At 38.4% G+C, this 20,581-nt stretch overlaps 1 protein-coding gene across 1 annotated transcript in view; it reads left to right on the top strand.

The window, feature by feature from the left end:
* The window catches only part of RAPH1 (Ras association (RalGDS/AF-6) and pleckstrin homology domains 1), a 92,192-nt gene that overhangs the window by 52,244 nt on the left and 19,367 nt on the right, over positions 1-20,581 (top strand). The window contains exon 5 of the mRNA XM_026089310.1: positions 13,541-13,615. Within this exon, the coding sequence (XP_025945095.1) occupies positions 13,541-13,615 (75 nt within the window). The remainder of the gene's footprint in view (positions 1-13,540; positions 13,616-20,581) is intronic.

The raw sequence follows: 20,581 nt of genomic DNA, 5'->3' as shown, positions 1-20,581 counted from the left end.
TTGTTTTGTTTTTCTGTTTGCTTGTTTTTTACTTATTCATTGTAGTTTTATACATGAGGTATAAGAGGTGAAAGTCATGACAGAGGGACTTGCCAGTACATTAAAAACTACAGATTCTTTGCCTCACTTGACAGAGAAAATGGCAGTGTAGAGTAAACTTTAACATTTCTTTCAGGAAAATAAGGGAGCCTAACTTAGTTTGTGTCCCACATCAGTCCTTGCTTCATTCTCTTATGGATGTTTTGTCACTAAAATAATGTTTGCTACATAGAGGTGTGAGATAAAAGCTTTTCTACCCATAACAGATTATTTCAGGTCATGTTTTATGTGTGATTTACGTATGTGGTAACATGAATGTAATACTGTATGAAAATGCAGTCAACTGTTTCTGTTTGCAGAGAAATCAACCCTTAATGTACACTGTCTTTGATAGGCAATAGCATCTTAAAATAGAGTTGGATTGCTGAACCTCACTTATTGTTTGTAGATGATTTAAAGAACAGTTGTGGTTTATTTTAGTTCTTGGAGAAGTAGGGCATTATTTGGGAGCTTAAGGTTTGAGTGGTTTTCCTTATGTTCCATGTTGTATGTAACCACAAGTAGATGCTAAGGAAGTCGGTCTGATTTGTGAGAGTAGTCACAGATATGCAACAAACAAGGCATGGAAGTTAGACTCTGAAATTTTAAATAAATCTTCTTTTCTTTCAGTTCTATTATGTCATTAGCTCTTTACATTTTTAAAAAAAGTGTGCTCTGGACTGCTTTTGGTTATCCTTTTCCTAAGCTGAAAATAGTCAATGGAAAGACTTGATTTGAAATTATTAGTCACATGGTGTTTTTTAGTAAGTCAGTAAAGGAAAATTGTGCACATCTGTCATCTTGAAATGTTACTCTGGCTTCCCGTTTTGTTGCCATAAGAAGTGTGAGCCATCCAGTTTTCAAATGCTCTTGAAATAAATGTAAAATGACTCTCTGCTTGCCAGGTTTTTGGAGGCTTTCAAAATATCCTCTGAGATAAACATACCAGTTTATGAAATTTAAACAGTGTTTATGTATTCCAGTGTTCAGATGTGCTTAGCTATTCATCTTGAAATTTATGCATGACAGTAAAGAAGTTTTCTTCATATGAGGCTCTAGAACCCAAAGATCACTAAATATGCTCTTCTCTATGTCCCTAAATTTAGCGTCTAAACTTTTTTTAAATTATTCTCATGAAATGTGCAAAGAAAAGGATGGGAAGGTTTTTTTTTTCCTTCTTTCTTAAAGAGCTGTGGAATCCAAGTGAAGGCTGGAAATAGAAAGGAGGCATTCTCAAAGTTTAAATTGCTGTACGTGCATGGAATGGGTAGGTTATGAAAACTGCTGTATCTTAAGTTAAATGAAATGGAAATGAGAACCTAAGCATTATCTGTGTATTGCTAGACCTYGATTCTCTGATCGATATCTCCAACTTGCATCATAGCCATGAATTTAAAATTTGCCCTGCAAGTTTTTCCATGTATGAAGTCTCTAATTTAAGTGTAGTGGGCAGCTGAGTTGCTTAAAACATGTAAAGATGTACTTATCTTTTGAGATTGCCTGTCAAATTTGCCTGATACTGATGAATAAGCTTGAAAGCTACTGGAAGGGACAGAAAAGGGGACAGTATGGTGCATGTGGTGTTTGTTGCAACTGGCTGGCAAAGCTGGTTATCCACACACAAATTACAGTTATGGTGTATCTTGTTACCATGAAGTATGAACACAACAAGCATTGTTTATGCCTACCTGTTGCTCTCGGGCTGTTCTGTGATGTTGGTGTCTTGAGGAATACCCACTGAATGACTCAAACCTCAGCTACCTGAGACCCGCTGATCTACATTTAAAACTGCTTCTTCAGAAACTTTCCCAGTAGCCCCTTGCACGTGGCAGTAGTGAGGTGGCTGTGTCCAGCAATGTGGTACCTTATGTGTTAGAATTTGCCTGCGTGTGCCTGCCCTTTCTTCCTTCATGTTCTTCTGGAGCTGCCAGACACTTGATGGTTTCTAGTGCCCAGCTCCTCTGACTTTTCAAGATGAGGGCACGCAGCTCCRTCTTCATCAGCTTTCATTTCCCAATCATGATGGCTTCTCACCTGGTACAGGAAGAGAGGGTAAGCTGGTGGCAGTGGTAGTCTGCTGAGCCGGTACCCCCTTAAAATGGCTTTGCCTGTGTTCATGTGTGTAGGTCCGTGTGCTGCACTGATTACTAATGCTAGCAGCAGAACTATCTATCCATAAACTATCCTATCTAGAACTATCTATCTAATGACAGAAGCTGTCTGCAGTCCAGTGACCTTTCTGATCCTTTCAGCTTCCCCTCCTCCCCCTTTACATGCATTATGTAGAGAAATCACTCACAAACTTCCATCCATTGTAGGAGGCAGTTTGAAYTGGATGCTAAATAACCAGATTTTTTTAAATAAATCCCAATGCTTTCCTGCAGGTTTCACGGCACTGCAGAACGAGGCTTGTGTTTATGAATAGGATTTTATTTCATATTACATTTATGGAGAAAAAGTTATACCACTGATACAGACAAGCTAAGAAAATAGTTGATCAGAGGTTGGAATTCTTACTAGGCTCATCTGCAAGAGACAAAATGTCGCAGATTAATGATCAAAGAAATCTAGGCAACATACGTTTCAGAAGAAGCAATCTTGGACCAAGGCACTAGACTCGAGAAATGAAAATACTTGCGCTATGATGTTACCAAACTTTGTCAAAAGCGCCACAGAGAGTTAGGCTCTTTGGCTGCAGTTTCCAACAAAGATATCACTTTAAAAGTTGTGATTAATTAGTAATAGAGCCTTTAAAACAGTGACGTTCTTTGCAGATACGCCAGTCCACTTGAAACTGAGATAAATTCCTTCACTTTTTGCAATATCTTATTTGATTAAGGAAGAGAAATAGTACATCTGTACAAAATTAGCAACACATTACTTGTTTGTCCTTACTTCAGGTTGCCAAAAATCAAATTTGAAGCAGATGACAAAAATTAAGAACACAGCAGCAGTCAAAGCATTAAACTCTAGCAGGAGAAAGGAATTTATGCAGTTTTATCAGTTGTATGTACTGCTGAACTTACAGGATGAAAGCTAGAGTTTGCCAGGTTTGTAAAGGAGTTTTTAAAGGATTCCAAAAAAAAAAGAGACTGTGTTCTGTAGAAACAACTGAGAACTTGATCTGTTGTTTATTTTTGCCTTCTAGCTGTGTCAGTTTTGCACGTGCTGGTTAGTATTTAGCCTCTAATAGTGTACTAAGGTTTGTCTTTGAATACAAAGAAAAATCTTTTTAGTTAACCAAGTTTACAGCCTTGGTTACAGCTTCCTGTGTTGGACACTTACTAGTCTTATGTTTTTAAACATTCTTTTAGGTTTTAGACCAGCCACATCGGTGATTTGCTTTATGGATGCAGGTTTCTTTTCTTTTCTTTTCTTTTTTTCCCTCCATGTGGCCTATCTGTTCTTGGCACGAAAGGTGGAGTTTTGACTCTGTTAACTCTCCAGTTGTTTAAATCTGTTCTCTTCTCATAACTGAACTTTGGAGGTTTTGGTGTCTACAGTAACTTTTCAGGGCTGCTTCATAGTTTAGAAGTCAACAAACTATATATATAAAATATATATATATATATATATAATATATATATGCATGTATATACATACAAAGATTTGTAAATATTATTAATACAATTACTACTTAGCATAAAATACAGTAGGTTCAGACAAAAGCAGTTCAAATTGCATGTACTTTTATTCCTTAAGTTTCTTAACTGCTTTGATGTCTTTGGGCTGTAGGTAGAGCCATCCATGGTGTGAAGTGTCTGGGATCCTTTCTGTAACTAATGCAATTCCTGAGCAATCAGTCTTAACTACAGTGGGTTTTTTTTGTTTTTTTTTTTGGGGGGGGGGTTCCTTCCTTCTTTCCATCTTCCCCTTAATTAATGCACTGTTTGGATGGGTCGGATGACCATTTGCCATGAAATTATACTCCACCTTATTTATTTTTTTCCTGCTACCTCTGTTCTTTTGGGAAAATTCCACTGCTCAAAACCTCCCTGCAAACAAACTTCAGTTGGGATTTCATGTTTGGTTTAAGCTGACTTAGATCCATGCTGCTACTGAACTGGGCAGTCTTACCCTGTCTTGTGTTGGCACTAGTGTTTGTGCAGCTGCCTAGTGATACAGATTTGCCTGAAAAATAATCCTTCTTCTGAATTAGTTGGTCACTGATCCGATGGACCACACGGTCACAATCTCTGCTGTCTACAGAAGAGAGATTTGAGAGAGCACGTGGTTGGCGGGGAGGTCAGGTCTGCCTCTTTCTTATGGGCAGCTCAGTGTTAAGTTTCTTTAAACCAGCAATGAAACTGAGCTTTAGCTGAAATGTTCCCTAGCTTTTGCAAGCTTTTCTCACCTGCTGTGTCCCAAGGAGCTTGTATTTGGCAGGGAATCATCAAGACCTAACTGTCCGCTTTTTCTTTTGACCTGGGAAGTGCATGGATTAGTAAATAGTACATCTCATGCACATAGTGCAGCAATTTCATAGTTCAGAATGTCCACAGACGTGTTTCTTAAATTGCAGCAAATTTCAATAGATTTAGACTGTAATTTTTAGAACAGGCGTGAAGTTACAAGAATCCCTAGTAGTTAAGAAATACTTACTATAAATTAAACTTTTTTTGAGTCTTGACTGTTTAAAAAATAAGTTGCAAAGTTGAACACTCAGAATTAGGAAATTCCAGAAATGAAGTTGCCTGCAGTGAAATGGAGTTGCATGGCTTCCAGGAGGAGGGTTGGCCACTTGGGAGCCCGGAGTAATAGCTCTGGATTCTCGCTTCCAGTGTCTGGCTCCAATATGCTCTGCAACAGCCAGGCGTTGCAATTGCAAGGAGGCTGCTGTACTCTCCCAGCGCAGGCCCAAGCGTTCGCAAACTTGGCCGAAGTTTTGGACAAGGATGGTAAGCATGCGGCCCGGTTAAAGGGCTGAGCAGTGCCCTGTGAAAGGGTGTAGCCTAGAAATTTTTAATTGCGGTGCTCCAGACTTCAGTGAGACTATATGGACTACAATTTTAATTCTAAAGGCTCATGCTCAGACAAATTTGGGTTACTTCTCGTGGGACCAGCACAAAGCAAGTCTTTGAGCCTGCCCCTGCCAATAGTACGTTTCATGGTCAGACATGCAGAAGTATTAAAGCTTTTTAAAAATATGTACATATTAAATGAGACACACCTTCTTTTCCCCTCTTGGAAATGCTTAGTCTAACCTAAATGACTAGTCATCATCCTGTAGCAGGGAGCTGTCATGAAAAACTTCTGTCTCAGAGCTTATAGCTTGGCAAAAGTTTTATAAGCAACTGAAAACACATTTTATATGTGAAAGTATCAGGCAGCTCTAATATCTAAAGCTGCTGCTTCAGTTTCTAAGTATCTCTGTTCCTTTTCTAAGGTTTTCATAAGCATAAACTGTAACCCTTTTGCCTCTCTTCATTTGTCAAACCAAAACTGTATAATTTAGTTACCAAAATTAACATGCCTAAAATAAATTCTTTGCAAGCATTGTATGACAAGTTGGAAGTCTTGGGCATTCCACTTTTTAGTAGCATAGTGTTTGGATTTTGATCCCTGAATGACCTCGCACTAAGAAGCTTGTCCCTATTATGACTGAACATTTTGTTCTGAGCCACAGTTGTGTGTCAATTTTTTTTGTTTGCTGTTTTGTTCATTTTTTTTCCCCTTAGTGAAAATTATGGTAATACAGAAATGCTTTCTCTTTGGTTCTTTTCAAATAAATGACTGTGAAGGAGCTCAGATCTAAAATAGTGTGACCATCTGGAAGTGAAATAAATCTTTATTAGGTGCACATTTTTCATATAGATACTTGTGAATTGTCATGAGAGCATATTATGCTATTTACTGGTATGGAGAAACTGAGATGGGAAGTGTATGAGATTTTATAAAGTGATTGTATGTTACTCTGCAGAGTTTCTTCTGCTTGTAGCATTCAGAGAAATTAACTTTCAGTACTTGGCTTAGTGAGCAAGTGGTTGCACAAGGAGAACGTTCCCTGGGCTTGTTTTCTTACTGACTTGTTTCAAATAAGGTAGAAGGTGCCTTGTGTGAAACTACAGGCGTTTTCCTCCAGTGCTTTCATCTGAAGTTGTGGCTCTTTCCCCTCCTGTTGTGGTCTGGAATATATCTGCATCCTATATTCTTCTCCCTTCCAATAGAAGAAGAAAACTGAATCTCCTCTTGTCTTTAAGTCATTGATCACTTTTCCATAAGAAATTAGAACCAGGGACGCTGCAGCTTCCTAATGCAGCTGTATCCTTTGCTGTCACTGTCATCACCATTTCTCTCTTCCTCCTGCTGAGTGATAGTCAAGCCTTTTCTCCAACCCCCACCCTTTTCTTCTCTTCCCTTTTAGCAACCTTCCCTGCCATTTCCTACACTTTTACTGCATGTTTCTATAGAATGTTCTATCAATCAGTCCAAGCATCCCTTTGACTTTCCAGAAAAGGAAGCAGAAGGGACTCCTGTCAGGTACTGCGACATGTATATATGGCTTCTGTTTATGTCTGTAGTTGTATCAATTTCCCTGCAAAACAGAAGTCACGTTAGTGATTTGAGTTTAATCTATTGGGATCCCAGCAGTGCAATCAGGTAACTGTGCGTATCATTACAGGCAAGCTTTTCAGCCTTCTTTCAGTTGATTCTTGCCTGTTTTCTGATCGTTAGTTGGGAAAGGCTACTTAAACTGCAATTTTTTTTCTTAAGCATAATTGCTTTTGGTAGCCCATTTCAAAGGAGGGCAGAAAGTGGAGTTTCTTAATTAGATATTCGTCATTTTACATCATGTATTTTTATACATTACAAATGAACCCATAATCTCAAAGAATTTGCAAAGAAAAATTTCAGTTCCCCCTTCCCCTCCCCTTTACAAGTAAAGAAACTGAGAGCAGAAAAAGCTATAGTTTGCAACAAAGTTACAAAAATATTTTTTAAATGATTTCTTTTGAAAATACTGAATTCTAAATCTTTAAGCCAGGGTCAACAAGTTTGAAGGACTGATGTAATCCAAAGCTATAGCAGTGAACCTTTAAACAAAACTTTGGAAGCGTATAGCTCTCTATCAGCCACCGCTGACTGTTTCTGTCTTGCTTTATTTTCTTTCTTAGGGACAGAGATAGACTTTTTAAACGGTTTTGTAGTGTTTCTTAACTGGCATATTAAACTGGAAATATGTGGCACAACAGTGCCACCAGCTGGTTTACTTAGATATGTCTGTTAATGTTAAATTGTTGAGTTTTGTAAGAAATGTGGCAAGATATTTATTCACACAAGTCCTCAGTGTCTTGTCATCATCTTGTATGTAGTGAAGTTTTGTTGTACACAGCTTGAATGAATAATGTCTTTCAAACTACAGACAATATCTAATTGGGAAGGAGGTTTTTCTATTTAACATATTTAAGACATTAGAACAGTAGGATAAGATACCCTAGAAGATTGTCAGGTAGTCTTTCATCTGTACTTCCCACACAGTTTTGTTCATTATTTGCAAAGTGACAATATAAAGAACATATATAGCACTTTCCATACTGTATTGTACTGTTTTTAAACCTTGTATACACATACTCTGAGCCTCTACTTTCAAATTGGGGGAACTGGATACCATTCCGGCTTTTAGGCATGAGATTGAATCTTCTGGATTTGTTTTACCTACTTCTGGACTGACTGATAATCAGGCATGTAGCAAGAAGCGTTTGATGTGATCATGATTAATGAGTTTTGGCAAAACTCTGTAGGTAAAACTCAGAAATGAAGCAATGAGACAATGCATAGCCTGCTCCCTGTGAACTGATGGCCTGATACAGTTGCAAGATGGATTATACAGCCTGCACCCTTCAGAAGCTAACTGGACAGCTCAGTTTATCACCTGTTTTAAAACGATCCTTACTTTTTAAAATCCACACATCAGTTACTTTCTAAAAAAATAATTCTAATATGCTAGATAATTTAATATTTTAATATGCTAAATAATTTCTGGGTTTTGTTTGTTTGTTTTGAAACTGGCTTCATCCTGGGGCCTCAGAACCTCAAGGGTTAAAAGAACCCACTGAACCTATTATAAAGGAAATGACAAGGATAATAGGGGAAAATATCTTGAGCTTTTGGCTGTGTAGAGGATTACTTGTTGCTCAGTGTGGTGCAACCATTTATATTCTGAAAATCTGAAATGTATATTCATTTTCCTGCTAATCCCATCTCTTTTATCGTGTCTAGCAAACATCCTTTATAGTTTTGTCTCTGCTTTTGGAAGAAGTCACAGTGGCAATAGTTTCTCTGGTGTGGAAAAGTAAAACTACATGTATTAAGAAAGAACTTGGTTTGTAGCTAAACGATATGTTCTCATGGAGGGGGGAACCCTTGCTAAATTGAGTAAAATGGTGCATCTTCTCCCTTGTTTAACTCTCAAACTCTSAACAGAGGGGAAGAAGTTACATGTGAAATTATTTCTCCATGCTTATGGAGTTGGTGACAAGGATGAATATGTTTCAGCAATCAAAAACATTCTGACATAATCACCGATTTTGTATTTCTGAAGAGTTTTGTGTGGCAATCTCTGAAAACACTGTGAAATGCAATATTCAACAGCTGGTCCATGAACTTCTCCTGGTATGAAGGCCTGAAGATAATGGATGTTGCATTCCTGGCTTCAAAGAAAGGATACAGGAAATCTTTGAAGTCCAAAAAGTAATTTGCAACAAGACTTCCATGTTTTTATAAACATCCAGGCTAGTTGTCTTTACTGAATGAACTACATGCGAAAAGTATTTGAAATGTCTCTCCTAACATCATCAAGGACTTCAAAATGTTATTGTTAATTTTATTCAGACCTATTTTTCTATGTTGTGGTTATCCATACCAGCTTAAGCTTGTTACAGAGACACTTGAGTGCTTATTTATATGCTTTTTTTATTGCTTGTGCTGTTATTTTGATCATCATATCTCATTTTTATTATAAGTATTTTCAGTTATCTTGGATTTTCATGCACAGCTGTCTTGTCATCTCTTGATAAAGGTATGAATTTTATTTTATAGAACTTCAGTGTTGTGATCAGCAAATATTTTCATCATAGTACTTCAAGTCTTTTTTAATACTTTTTTAATAGACAAACTTTTTCTGCTAAGAGGAGGCCTTATCATAGTTCCTCTACTTTTATTTTTATTTATTTATGTATTTATTTTTGCTACCTGAGCGGTGATGTTGTAAAATTATGAATTTCTTTTTTTTAACAGAGATTTTTTTTTTCTATATATAGTTTGAATAACTTCTCTGGGAAGCTTTTTCATTTGCATTGCTAGTCGGGCTTAAGAGTCATATTTTGTACAAGAATTTACAAGAGGTGTTCATGCAACTGACAGCTGGATTATATTCAGAAGGTTATCCCGTTCGCCAGAAATACAGCTTTCAAACCTCCTCCTGGAAATAAATGCTTATGGCTAGCTTGGGCCATGCACACATGCACCGTTTTGCTCTGCACACTTGGTGAAGTGCTGGCCTAGAAATACGTGATCTTTCAAAGCATTTGGTAAATAAATTAGGCATAAAGTTTTTGACTCTGTGTTGCTCACATTATTTGAATAAGCCTCACTTTTGAGTAGTTGAGTGAAAGAAGCAACTAAATAGAATCTTCCAGCACTGTTACAGCGTGGCTCTTGTGTAACTCCATGCTTAGCATAAAGAACTGGGCGTTTTAGTCCCCTCTGAAATTTTTGTCAAATCTCGTTTGATAATTTCATGCTGCTTCAAACTACTTTGACTTGCCAACAGTGTGTTATCTGATTCTGTGACATTCTTAAAGAGAAAAGGTATTTAGACTGAAATGAAAATGCCAATTGTGAGAAATGATGGCGTACTATGGAGGCAGTCAGCTTACTTGCAAGGGGGTTAAGAAAAAACGAATGGAGTGGATGGGACGTATGCTTTTATGCCCTGCTGGCAAGCAGTGGTTTGGAATACTGTATTGGGGGAGGGACACTACTTTGTGTAATTATAATTGCTTTTATATCCTAAAGTAGTCTGGTAGATTTAGCTATTACTGACTTTTACATATTTCCATTCAAAACTGAAAATATTCTATGGTATTTTTCTTTCTATAGCTCAGCTGAGCATAGGGGCACATGAAGGTGTTGCAGTAAAATGTTCTCTAACAAAACTTTGGAGTTGCTATTTGTAATGCAGATTTTTACTAAACCTCTCCCTCTTCTAGAGTCCCAATGTGTGATTGCGTGTGGGTAGCATGACAGGCAGCAGGTACCGGCATGTCAGAGCAGAGCCTGCAGCATGGGGGCTGGGGATCTCATCTGGTGGGCCTCCAAGGGTTTGTAGTGTCAGAGCTTTGACTTGCATTGGAACTCCAGAAGCAGAGAGGAAGTGTGGGCCACCTAGATCCTCTGTCTGGTCCAGTATGGTTGCATCTTAAGGAAAAAAAAAAAAACAAAAAAACCCAGAATATTGAACTTTCCCTGAACAATGGATTATTCCTGGAAGACAGTATTACAGTGGAATATCTGTTCACCTCAAAGCTTGATATTTGACCTGAAGTCTTCCTCTGAAATAGATCAAATGCTTTAGAATTTTGGTTCATGAAAGAGCAGCACATTGTTTTCCAAAATAGAACTTTTTTCATGAAGAAAAAGGAAAATCCTTAGTCTGATTATTGGATGCACCGATTTGGAGGGGGGGGGGTGTTCTCCTCTCGCCCCCCCCCCCCCCAATGTTTTATGCAGGTCAAATGTTTGAAAAAGGTAGTGTGGATGTAGTTGTTTAGTGAAGCTGTGATTCCTGAGAACTCGGGCTTTCCTGTTGCTTTACTACCTCTGTGCATCCTAACTTTTGGGTACCTGCACTACTGCAAAGCTTGACAGTAATAAGGAGCCGTGCTCAAAAGGTGACAGGCAGAGAACCATTGCCGTTCTGTTTCGAGACATGTCTCTTCAGCTCAGACTAATATGGGTAGTTTGTCATCATTCTGTTACATCAGATTTTACTGGCCAATGTCTGTTCCAATGAAATACCATTGCTCTTGATTTCCAAAATAACTTTCCTTTGGATATCTGTTTTAATACTTTGCTTTGCTAATACTGGAGAACAGTGTTAGCAAAGTCCCTAGTAGTTATTATTTTGTAAACTGTATGGCATTCCCCTTTCTGGATAGAGTAGAAATTCCTTACTGGAAAAAAATTTGTGTAAGATGCAAGACTGACAGCCAAAATGACCAATGATGGGAAGGTTAAATGATCTGCCTTGAGCTGCTCTATCAGAGAAATACTTTCCAAATAATGGTATTTCCTTTAAGGAGATACTCAGTAACCCCTCTTCATCCTGCCACTATTGTTAACTGATAGGCGAAGGAGAGGAGGTTAAACCCTAAGGAAAAGACTAGGCATGTGCCTTGTAATAATCTTTTCAGCCCTGATGCTCCATCCCCCAAGAAAGAGTGATTCATCTTAATTGGAGTCCATGACGTCCAACAAGAGCTCTATCAAGGGGCTTTTTAAAACGAATTTCTTAGACCGGTCCATAGACTTTTATCTGTATTTTTGAATTTGGGATTGAGCCAACCAATTTATTTCACAAGTTCTGTAGTAATGTCTTATAATGAGACAATCTGAGACTTCGTTTGTGTGAAGTTAGAGGTGCTGGGTAAGAAAGGACGCTCTTCAGATGTAAAGATGCACCTTGTAGAAATCTTAAAGAGGATCAGTCTGACTCTTGCCCACAAATTAAGCAAAACTGTTATTCACCAACAATGTTAGCATCACTTCAGACTTTCTCAGGCTGAGTAAATGAGCTATTCTTTAAATGATAGCCTTGCTTAGGTATCGAGACTGCTGGAAGTGCTCTGTATGTAGAAATAGCAGAATGCATTAACTGATCTGTCCCAAATGCTTATGATTATATATGTCAGGAAGCCCATTCTGAGACTTATGAAAAATTTAGTGTAAAATATGTACGAGGCTTTTTAATCATTACCAGGTCTTGTGTCACAAAGCACTTATGTATGTGTATTTCAGGTGTGAAAAATTTGCATGTCACTAGGTAGCACTGCTGTGCTTCTAAAACATCAGATGTAGATATAGATAGATATTACTTTGCTGGCAGAAAAAATTTCATTTGGTCTGTAGCATAAACTGAGTCCATATTAGTGGCTAAGGAGCAGCTGGAGCTGGGCTGGAGCCTAGGTTTAACTTGAGACACTCTGTAGAGTCTTTACTGAGCTGTAACTTGAAGTGTGCCAGGGCATATGGCAGTCGCATCAAAGAAACTCCCTGTGCAGGAACTGTATGCACCAAGCTATTTGATATTGGCTTGCATGAAGTTGTGGTCTTTGCAGCACTTTCTCAGGAGACTATTGCTTATTGCGGCTCTGCAGAGGAGACAGAGATTCTGTTCTGTGCTTGGCTTCTAATTATTAAACAAGAGTGTAGCAGGCTGCTCAGTTGTTATGCCTTGTGCTGTATGGTGTAAAGCCAGTAAACACAGAAATAATGGCTGAGACAGGTTTAGCCACACGGGACAAATTTTGCAGTACAGTGATGATACACAGGGGACGTACTCCATGTTCTTGTGAAGTACCACAGTATTAGTCTAATTTCCTTACCAGACATGTGATCATGCAGTTCTGCAAACTCCTGGGGGCTGATGGTTTTGTTGTTCTTCTGTAGCAGGTGGTACAGATGGCAATCACACTAACTCTGTCATTAATTCATTTTTGTCTTTTGTGAAATCTTCCCTACTGTTTACTATCCATTTTGATTTCCTTTTTTAAATGGGTCAAAATGCATTTACTGTTAATTTTTCTTCTCGGAGAAATTTGGTAATTTGATCCCAACTTCTTGGCTTATATAATTGGGACTCTCTAAGAGAAAAGAGACATGTCCTTTTTTAAAAAAAAAAAAACTTTCAATTCTAATTCAGGTTTAGTTAATAATTATTATGGTAACATCTTTAAGTATGGAAGCAGCAGCCAATGTAGATAGCATGAAAGCACTTCTCTGCTTCTATGATGACCAGTTTTTAGTGGCTTTATGTTTGCACAGCAGAAGCAGAATGCTCAGTTTTAAAAGGTTGCCAGACATGGAGAGGATTTTGAAAAGTGTCTTAAATGCATGTTTTCTTACTTTTATAAATCTAAGTATATTTGAAAATACATTGTCTCTTGCAGAAAAGACACCCATAGCAGGTAAGCAAAACTCTTCTTAATTCTATTGTGTGACCTTTATACAGGTGAAGAATAAACTCCATTCCTCTATTAACACAACCGCTTTTATAGTAGTGTGTTAGGCTTGCAGTGGGTCTGAGATGACTATTTGGGAATGTTCATGTTTGTATGGGTGGGCAAGAATGAGGACTGAGGGTTTTTCCTTAAACTCTGCTTATCTTCTGTAATCGATACACTATAAAATTGCTACACTGACTTCTTTTGACTTATGTTCTTTCTCTTTCTTTCTGCACAAGCACTCCTATTTGGACAGGGAAACCTCCCTCCTTCTGAGAAACATTGCAGGAAAGCCTTCTCATTTGCTGACCAAGGTGATGCTTCTTCTTTCCACCTGCATGTGACTATTTCCATGTAGAAAGAATGCTTTTAGTCTGTGTGCTAGCCTCCTCCCACCCGTGCCCTTTCTGGGAACTTTTGCATTTACTTACATGATTTTTCTTGTCCAACAAAACAAGGTCTTTTAAAGGCTGTATTTCGTTGTTTGTTTCTGCAAATCCATTAAAGTTTTCAAGGTCTTAGCGAATACTTAATAGACATGTCAGCAGGTAAAATGCCTTGGCTAAAAAGGAAGTTTACTGAGCTAGAAGTTCTGTTCCTATTCTCATTCACTAATAAAAAAACAAATTTCTGGAAAACATGTAGATGCATTCAGTACTGTTAGAAGGCAGAAGTATCCTTAAAATAACTTCACTTGCTGTATGAAGATAAACTGTAACAAGTAATGGGATTTTTTTCTGTTTTGAGTTCTGTCTTGATGTAATGTGAGGAGAATATCCTAGGAAGACAGTGGTCTAATGAGCCAGGTATGGACAAATGCTCATTATAAATTCATTTTCCTTACAGGAAAGAGGTCACTTATGTCCTAAGAGGCCATCAATTGACATTCACTTTCCCTGGTTCAGTTTGTTGAGCATTGCAATTTCTGTATGTATTCCCCTTTGAAATGAGAGTACGAGAGAAGGAGTAAGCTATAAAATCTTCTAGGCAAGGACATGCTGGGATGAAGACGAATGTGCAGCTTCATGTTGTTGAGAAAACTTTGAATGTAGCTGAAGTACCAGATATGTCTGATGCTACCTACCTACTGCAAACCATTCCTTGTATTATTTTTCTGAAAGAGACTCCATAGAGGAGAAACTTCAGGCAAGCCTGAGGTTACCAATGTACATTTGTCACCATCTTAAAACAATGCAGAGAGTATTTGCTGGACATAAGTAGTTTGTATTTTTTGCTTAAAGGTTAAAACCACTATTTTTTTCTTAAATATCTTAACATTCTTTTTAAAGTGCTCAGCATGCATCTTCTTGAAAAAAATTATTTCAGACCTTCTTCTAGAGGGGGATTAACAAAAGCCAAAAAAAAAAAAGTAATTTTCTGCTCTTGTGACTGTTTTATTTTAAATTTAAATCCACGCACCTTCTCCTCCAAAATAACCCCCCAGAATAACAAAGCAAATAGGCACCAAAACAGCAAAACTTGCTTGGATGCCCATGGATTAACAGGTGCTGTGGTGTAAACATAAACCATGACTTTTCATCTCCATGTGTCTTCATATGCTCCCTTCTGGTTATTTATGTACTGAATGATCTCGTTATTTATATACTGGATGAATGTTTGTTACCATAGAAACTTCAATAAAAATACATAAAATGTTAAATCCATTGAGTCAGATGATCATGAACTACCTCAAATCCTCAAATCGGTGGTTCTAATAGATTTCTGTAGTTAAATTTTTGGATATATAAATCTTTGTCTTGAAACTCTACTAAGCATTAGAGTTAGAGAATATCTTTATTTAGGGGGGCAGGCATTGACTCTTAACCTTGTTTTCATTCCAAATTAGCATTTTAAAAGTCCCAGTAGAGGACTCGTTTGTGGCTCAGAATGTTGAAGAACACAGATTTCAAGAACAGAAAAATTAGTTTGGCTTGTTAGACTTGAAAGTGCTTTAACTTTGAGTCAGGTGCTCATGATTAGCTTGCTGATATCCAGAGGCCTGTGTTTGTTTGACATCAGCTTAAGCTTATGACTACCTCAGTACAGCTGTGCCCTCTCCTCTTGACTCCCAAGCACACAGTCCTGGTGTGGATACTGGTTCTCATCTCACTGCCAGCAGAGAGAAATTTCTTTAGTAAAAAGATGAATGTAGAGTCCAATTTGTTGCTGGCTTAGGTTCTTTCAGCTTGCTCTAGCATTAGATGAGCCCCAGTATGAGAGAAGCAGAAGGATTCATGTACCTGAGGGAAAGAAATGGAGCTTTTCCTTGCAATGGTAGATAAGTGTGAGATGAGCTTAATTGTATGATCCATGTTGCAGCTTCGCCCTGGTGTCTCTGGTGTGTCAGCTAGCTGTTTTCTTATTTCTTATTGTCTTATTGCTTCTCGTATTCTTCCCCTTCCTTCATCTGTGTACCTCTTATGTTCAGTTTGTGGACAGTTTGGGGGAATGATAATATCAGTTCTTTGTCTGCTGGTAACATAGCTCCTTGTACACATCCCAGTCCTGTACCAGGATCCTTTAGTGTTACAGCCATACACACAGTTCCTGCCAAAGTATAGGGCAGATCTCATCAAAGAAAACTATTTTTATTGTGGTGGTCTCTTCATTTTTAAATGCAATTCCATGTGTTGCTGTTCACACAGCATTCCAACCCTTTTTTGAAAGACAGAAGTGAAAACATTATAGTAAATCTAAGTTACTGAATATTGAGAATAAAGCAATGTAAATTTAATGTCAAATCTGCAAGATAGTTTTTAGCATTCATCTTAAAACTTAATTCTAACCCTGTAGGGAAAACAAAGCTTTCACTTTTGACATTTGTAATCTTAGTCTTTTATGGCTGTGAAATACAGAACACCTGAAAAATTTTGAGACAGTATTCAGGGCTGGGATATCTCCCAGTTTAGAACATGAAAATAGAAATGTAACATGCTGGATTTTAAAGTCATCAGTTCTTCCACCATTTTGATGCATGTGGAGCTGGAACTACATGCAGGAAGCCAGATGATGGTGATTTAATGATGTAATGCTGCAGATGTGAATGTCAGCATCTGGAGAAAAGATAAGGATTAATGTTATGACTTCTCTTCCCAATATCTGGTACTTCATTTTTCTGTTCTTGTTGGCCTGAAAGGCAAACATGTTGCATATGAATGTTGGTTCTCCTGGTTTGCTGACCTTGGTTATTCCACAATGCAATCCCTCCAGACCTTAGAATAAGTCAGCTGTGAGATTGGCTTCATGCATCCTGGATGAATCTGACTCAGATGTGCTCATTTGTGAATGACCATCTGTTTGAGAGTTGTGGTTTTGTGTGGGGGTGTGGTGTTTTGTTTTGTTTTAAGGAAGTATAAAAATACAGCAATTGATGGCTAATCTGCAAAAGATGTAAACACAGGCCAAAAAATTCCAGCCTCCTAGATCCACTTCTGAGGAAGTTGAGGTAGCCACATTTGGAAACTATTTAAAAAAAAAAAAAAAGGCTGTTAGCAGCAGGTTTTTGTGCAATTTAATACACAAACACTGAAAATGACTAATACAAAGTTTTTAATCAACAGCCTACTTTGTACTAATCCACTGTGACTATTGTCATGTTCCTGTGCAGTTTTAATATCATCTTTGTTCTGGAATGATTTATAGGAAGCTACTGTGGAAATGTTAGATGAACAGCCTATAGGCTCAAATCTGTTTGTCCTACCCCACCTCTGCCCTGTTCCTAGTCTAGTCAATTCAGCTTTTCGTCCATAGTTAAAACTCCTTGCCAGGCAGTCCCCTTGCCTCATCATGTTGTTGTCTTCTTCCCTCCCCTTTCAAATTCCCTAACTGTGGCTTCTATGTCCTGCTCTTCCCTTCTGGGTTCTTTTTCCCCCTTTTCCTCCTTTCTTCACAGAATGGTTGAGGTTGGAAGGGACCTCTGGAGATCATCTAGTCCAACCCCCCTGCTCAAGCAGGGTTACCTAGAGCACCTTGCACAGGATCGCGTCCAGGCGGGTTTTGAATATCTCCAGAGAAGGAGACTCCACAACCTCTCTGGGCAACCTGTTCCAGTGCTCTGTCACCCTCACAGTGAAGAAGTTTTTCCTCATGTTCAGATGGAACTATCTGTGCTTCAGTTTGTGCCCGTTGCCTTGCGTCCTGTCGCTGGGCACCACTGAAAAGAGTCTGGTCCCATCCTCTTGACACCCTCCCTTCAGATACTTGTACACATTGATAAGATCTCCTCTCAGCCTTCTCTTCTCTAGGCTAAACAGGCCCAGCTCTCAGTCTTTCCTCATAAGAGAGATGCTCCAGTCCCCTAATCATCTTTGTAGCCCTTCGCTGGACTTGCTCCAGTAGTGCCACGTCCCTCTTGTACTGGGGAGCCCAGAACTGGACGCAGTACTCCAGATGTGGCCTCACCAGGGCTGAGTAGAGGGGGAGGATCACCTCCCTCGACCTGCTGGCAACACTCTTCCTGATGCACCCCAGCATACCATTGGCCTTCTTGGCCGCAAGGGCACATTGCTGCCTCATGCTTAACTTGGTGTCCACCAGCACCTTCTTCTGGCTTCAGCTCTAGCACCTTCTCCCTTGTACCTATTTGAATTGGGTAACCTCGAGGAGAAGCCTAGCCTAGAGCTGTTACCTCAAGGAAGGTCCTATGTGGAGGCAAGGAAGATGTCTAGTGCAGATGGATGCTTCAAGGAATGAATAGCCAGAAATGCAATCCTGTGCAAATGCATTTTTTTTTTTCTCCTTTGTCATGACTAGCTTTGTCAATTCTAGTTTGGACAGACTTTCAAGGGGGCAGGGGAAGGCATGTTCCTGCCATGTAAGGTTCTACTCTGCTGTACATTAAAGCATGGCTTCAAAATTGAGAATAACAGGCTTTCCAAAGATCCAGATTTCTTGACATGGACAAAATTACCTTTGCCTTGCCTCACCCTTTGAGGTATATCCTCTTATGCTCAAGTTCAGTTTGAGACAGACAACTGGCATGGCAGTTTTCTGCCCAACTAGTTGTTTTAATGAGATTACAAGCAAATAAAGCTCTGGTCTTGTTCAAGTTGCATAGTAGATCTATTTAATAAGAAATAGCACTAACAAGTTTCTGTGGAAAATCTCTTTGCACCACTTTTCTAGCAGTAACACTTTGCTAAATAATACACATTTTTTTTTCTAGTATGATTTGAGTTATGTGGGGACAGCATAAAAACTTAAGTATTGAATAATTTTGGTCAAGCACAAAGAAAGCTCTAGGAGAGATTCATAGATGCCATTCTTCATTTGGAGTTCATAAGCAACTACCATCTATCTCCTGGCTTTCCTGGGGAGTAACACCTACTTTGCCCTAATAGACTGCAGGGGTAAAGATCCCCTCTGCAGGAGCTCTTGGCAATGGATACTGTGACTTTGAGATTTGTTTAAAATATGACTGCTGCTTTCCAATCTCCCTTCAGAAGCCATCTTCTGTGTTGGAGTTGGGCTTCTAATAGTAAAAAGCTTGTGAATGTGGAACAGAGATGTTGAACAAAGGAAAAAGAGGCAAATATGGTGTTCATGGTAACTCTTAGGAGAGACTAAGAAACCGGTTTTCCATGCTTGATGACTAATTGGGTGTGTGAGTAGGCTGTCTCTGTTTCATTTCCAGCAATATGAAAATCACAACCTCCAATTCATGCATCCTTGTTTGCTTGTATGTTATATCCCTGTCCTCAGTGCAGCATAGTGTGATCATTACATTATAAATCTTTCAAGTGAGCTGTTGTCTCTGACACAAACCCCAAAACAGTACTACCTGCTGCTTCACATATATCTCCACGTTCAGTAGGAAGCCTGGGAAATGCCATAATACAAGTATGGTGGCAGTAAGTCAGAGATATGAGGGAGGTATGGAAAACACTCTATTGAGGATGGACTGCCACCAGGGGAACGGCTGCTGGAGCCTTTCACTTTGGGAGAGCTTTAGAAGACAGGAATATCTCGTTTCCTGCTTCCCTCAGATATAGGCTACTCTTAGTTATTTTAAGAAGAAATGCAATGAAATAAATGTTTGAGAATAGTCATGAACTACTTATGCAAACACAAGCTCACTGTTTATAAATGGACTGTGCCACCATAGCCAGCTACTGACTCAATGACAACACAAATATGTTTTTCAGGGTAAAGGTTACACATTCTAGTTAGTTTATCAAGATATACAGAACAAGTGTTTTTAAAATTCACTCAGAGTGGAGAAAAAAACAATTTGGACCATTTCTGCAATCATATAACTTTTTCCTTCCAGTGCTGATCACATATACAGTTGTTCCAATGTTCTTTTTAGTTAAAAAACAACCCAAAAAACCACACACGCACACCCTCTGCACAACTGATTTATGACTGTAGATTGAACAAACTGCCATGTACCAGACAACTGTTCTGACTGACAAAAAAATAAAAATTGGGCTATAAATGTCTTGAAATTTTGGAGAATATGCAGAAACTGAGATGTTCATAGTGTTATTTTAGGCAAAAGGAGCTTTTATTTCAATAAAAATCCTGGGAGAGGAGAATCCTTGCAAAACAGATGATTGCATTTCTGCCTGAGGCTAGACTGTAACTAGCAAAATAAACATTGGATGCCTGCTTCTAGTCCTTTACAGGTCAATGTTACCTGCATTCAGAGAAAGACTTCACAGAGAAAATTTTGCAAATATTAAACACAAAACATCTTGTTCTTCCTGTATGCATCTTATGATCTCTGTATCCTACCCTGTTAACTTCAGTGAAATGTAACTTTTGTTACTTGCGTCTTATCATTTAATTGCTGGATTTCCTAAATCCTGTAACCTTTCTTTAGTGATGTTTTCCTTTTTTCCATTTTGCCTGTGTTCCTTCTGGCAAGTAAAGGGGATCAATTACTAACACTTTGAACAATGTACAGTGAAACATTTAAGAAAAAAAGAAAATCCAAACTAGAAATTAAAAGCATAAAGTCCTTTGAGCAAGACCAGCTCCATCATAGCACTCATCTTGCATGTTTAATGTTAAAACACAACCAGAGTATCTTTAACTGCCTATTTAACAGGAAACTGGGACAGGAGACTGTGATTGTCATTATACATTTTTTTTCCAATATTACAGGATAGTGTAAATTTACTGAAAACTAAGTTTTGGTTTAAAATACAAAGAATAAGTCATTAATTGAAGACGATCGCATTGCAGGACTATACTTTTTTAGTTCACAATATAATAGGATATCTTGGATGAATGAGATCTCACTGTAGTTATGTCACCAAGCATTCCTTCAGACATGT

This window comes from Apteryx rowi, unplaced genomic scaffold (genome assembly GCF_003343035.1).
Source record: "Apteryx rowi isolate R43461 unplaced genomic scaffold, aptRow1 scaffold_12, whole genome shotgun sequence".
In the NCBI taxonomy this organism is placed as follows: Eukaryota; Metazoa; Chordata; class Aves; order Apterygiformes; family Apterygidae; genus Apteryx; species Apteryx rowi.
Note: the sequence above shows the minus strand (reverse complement) of the source record. Positions and strands in the feature narration are given on the sequence as shown.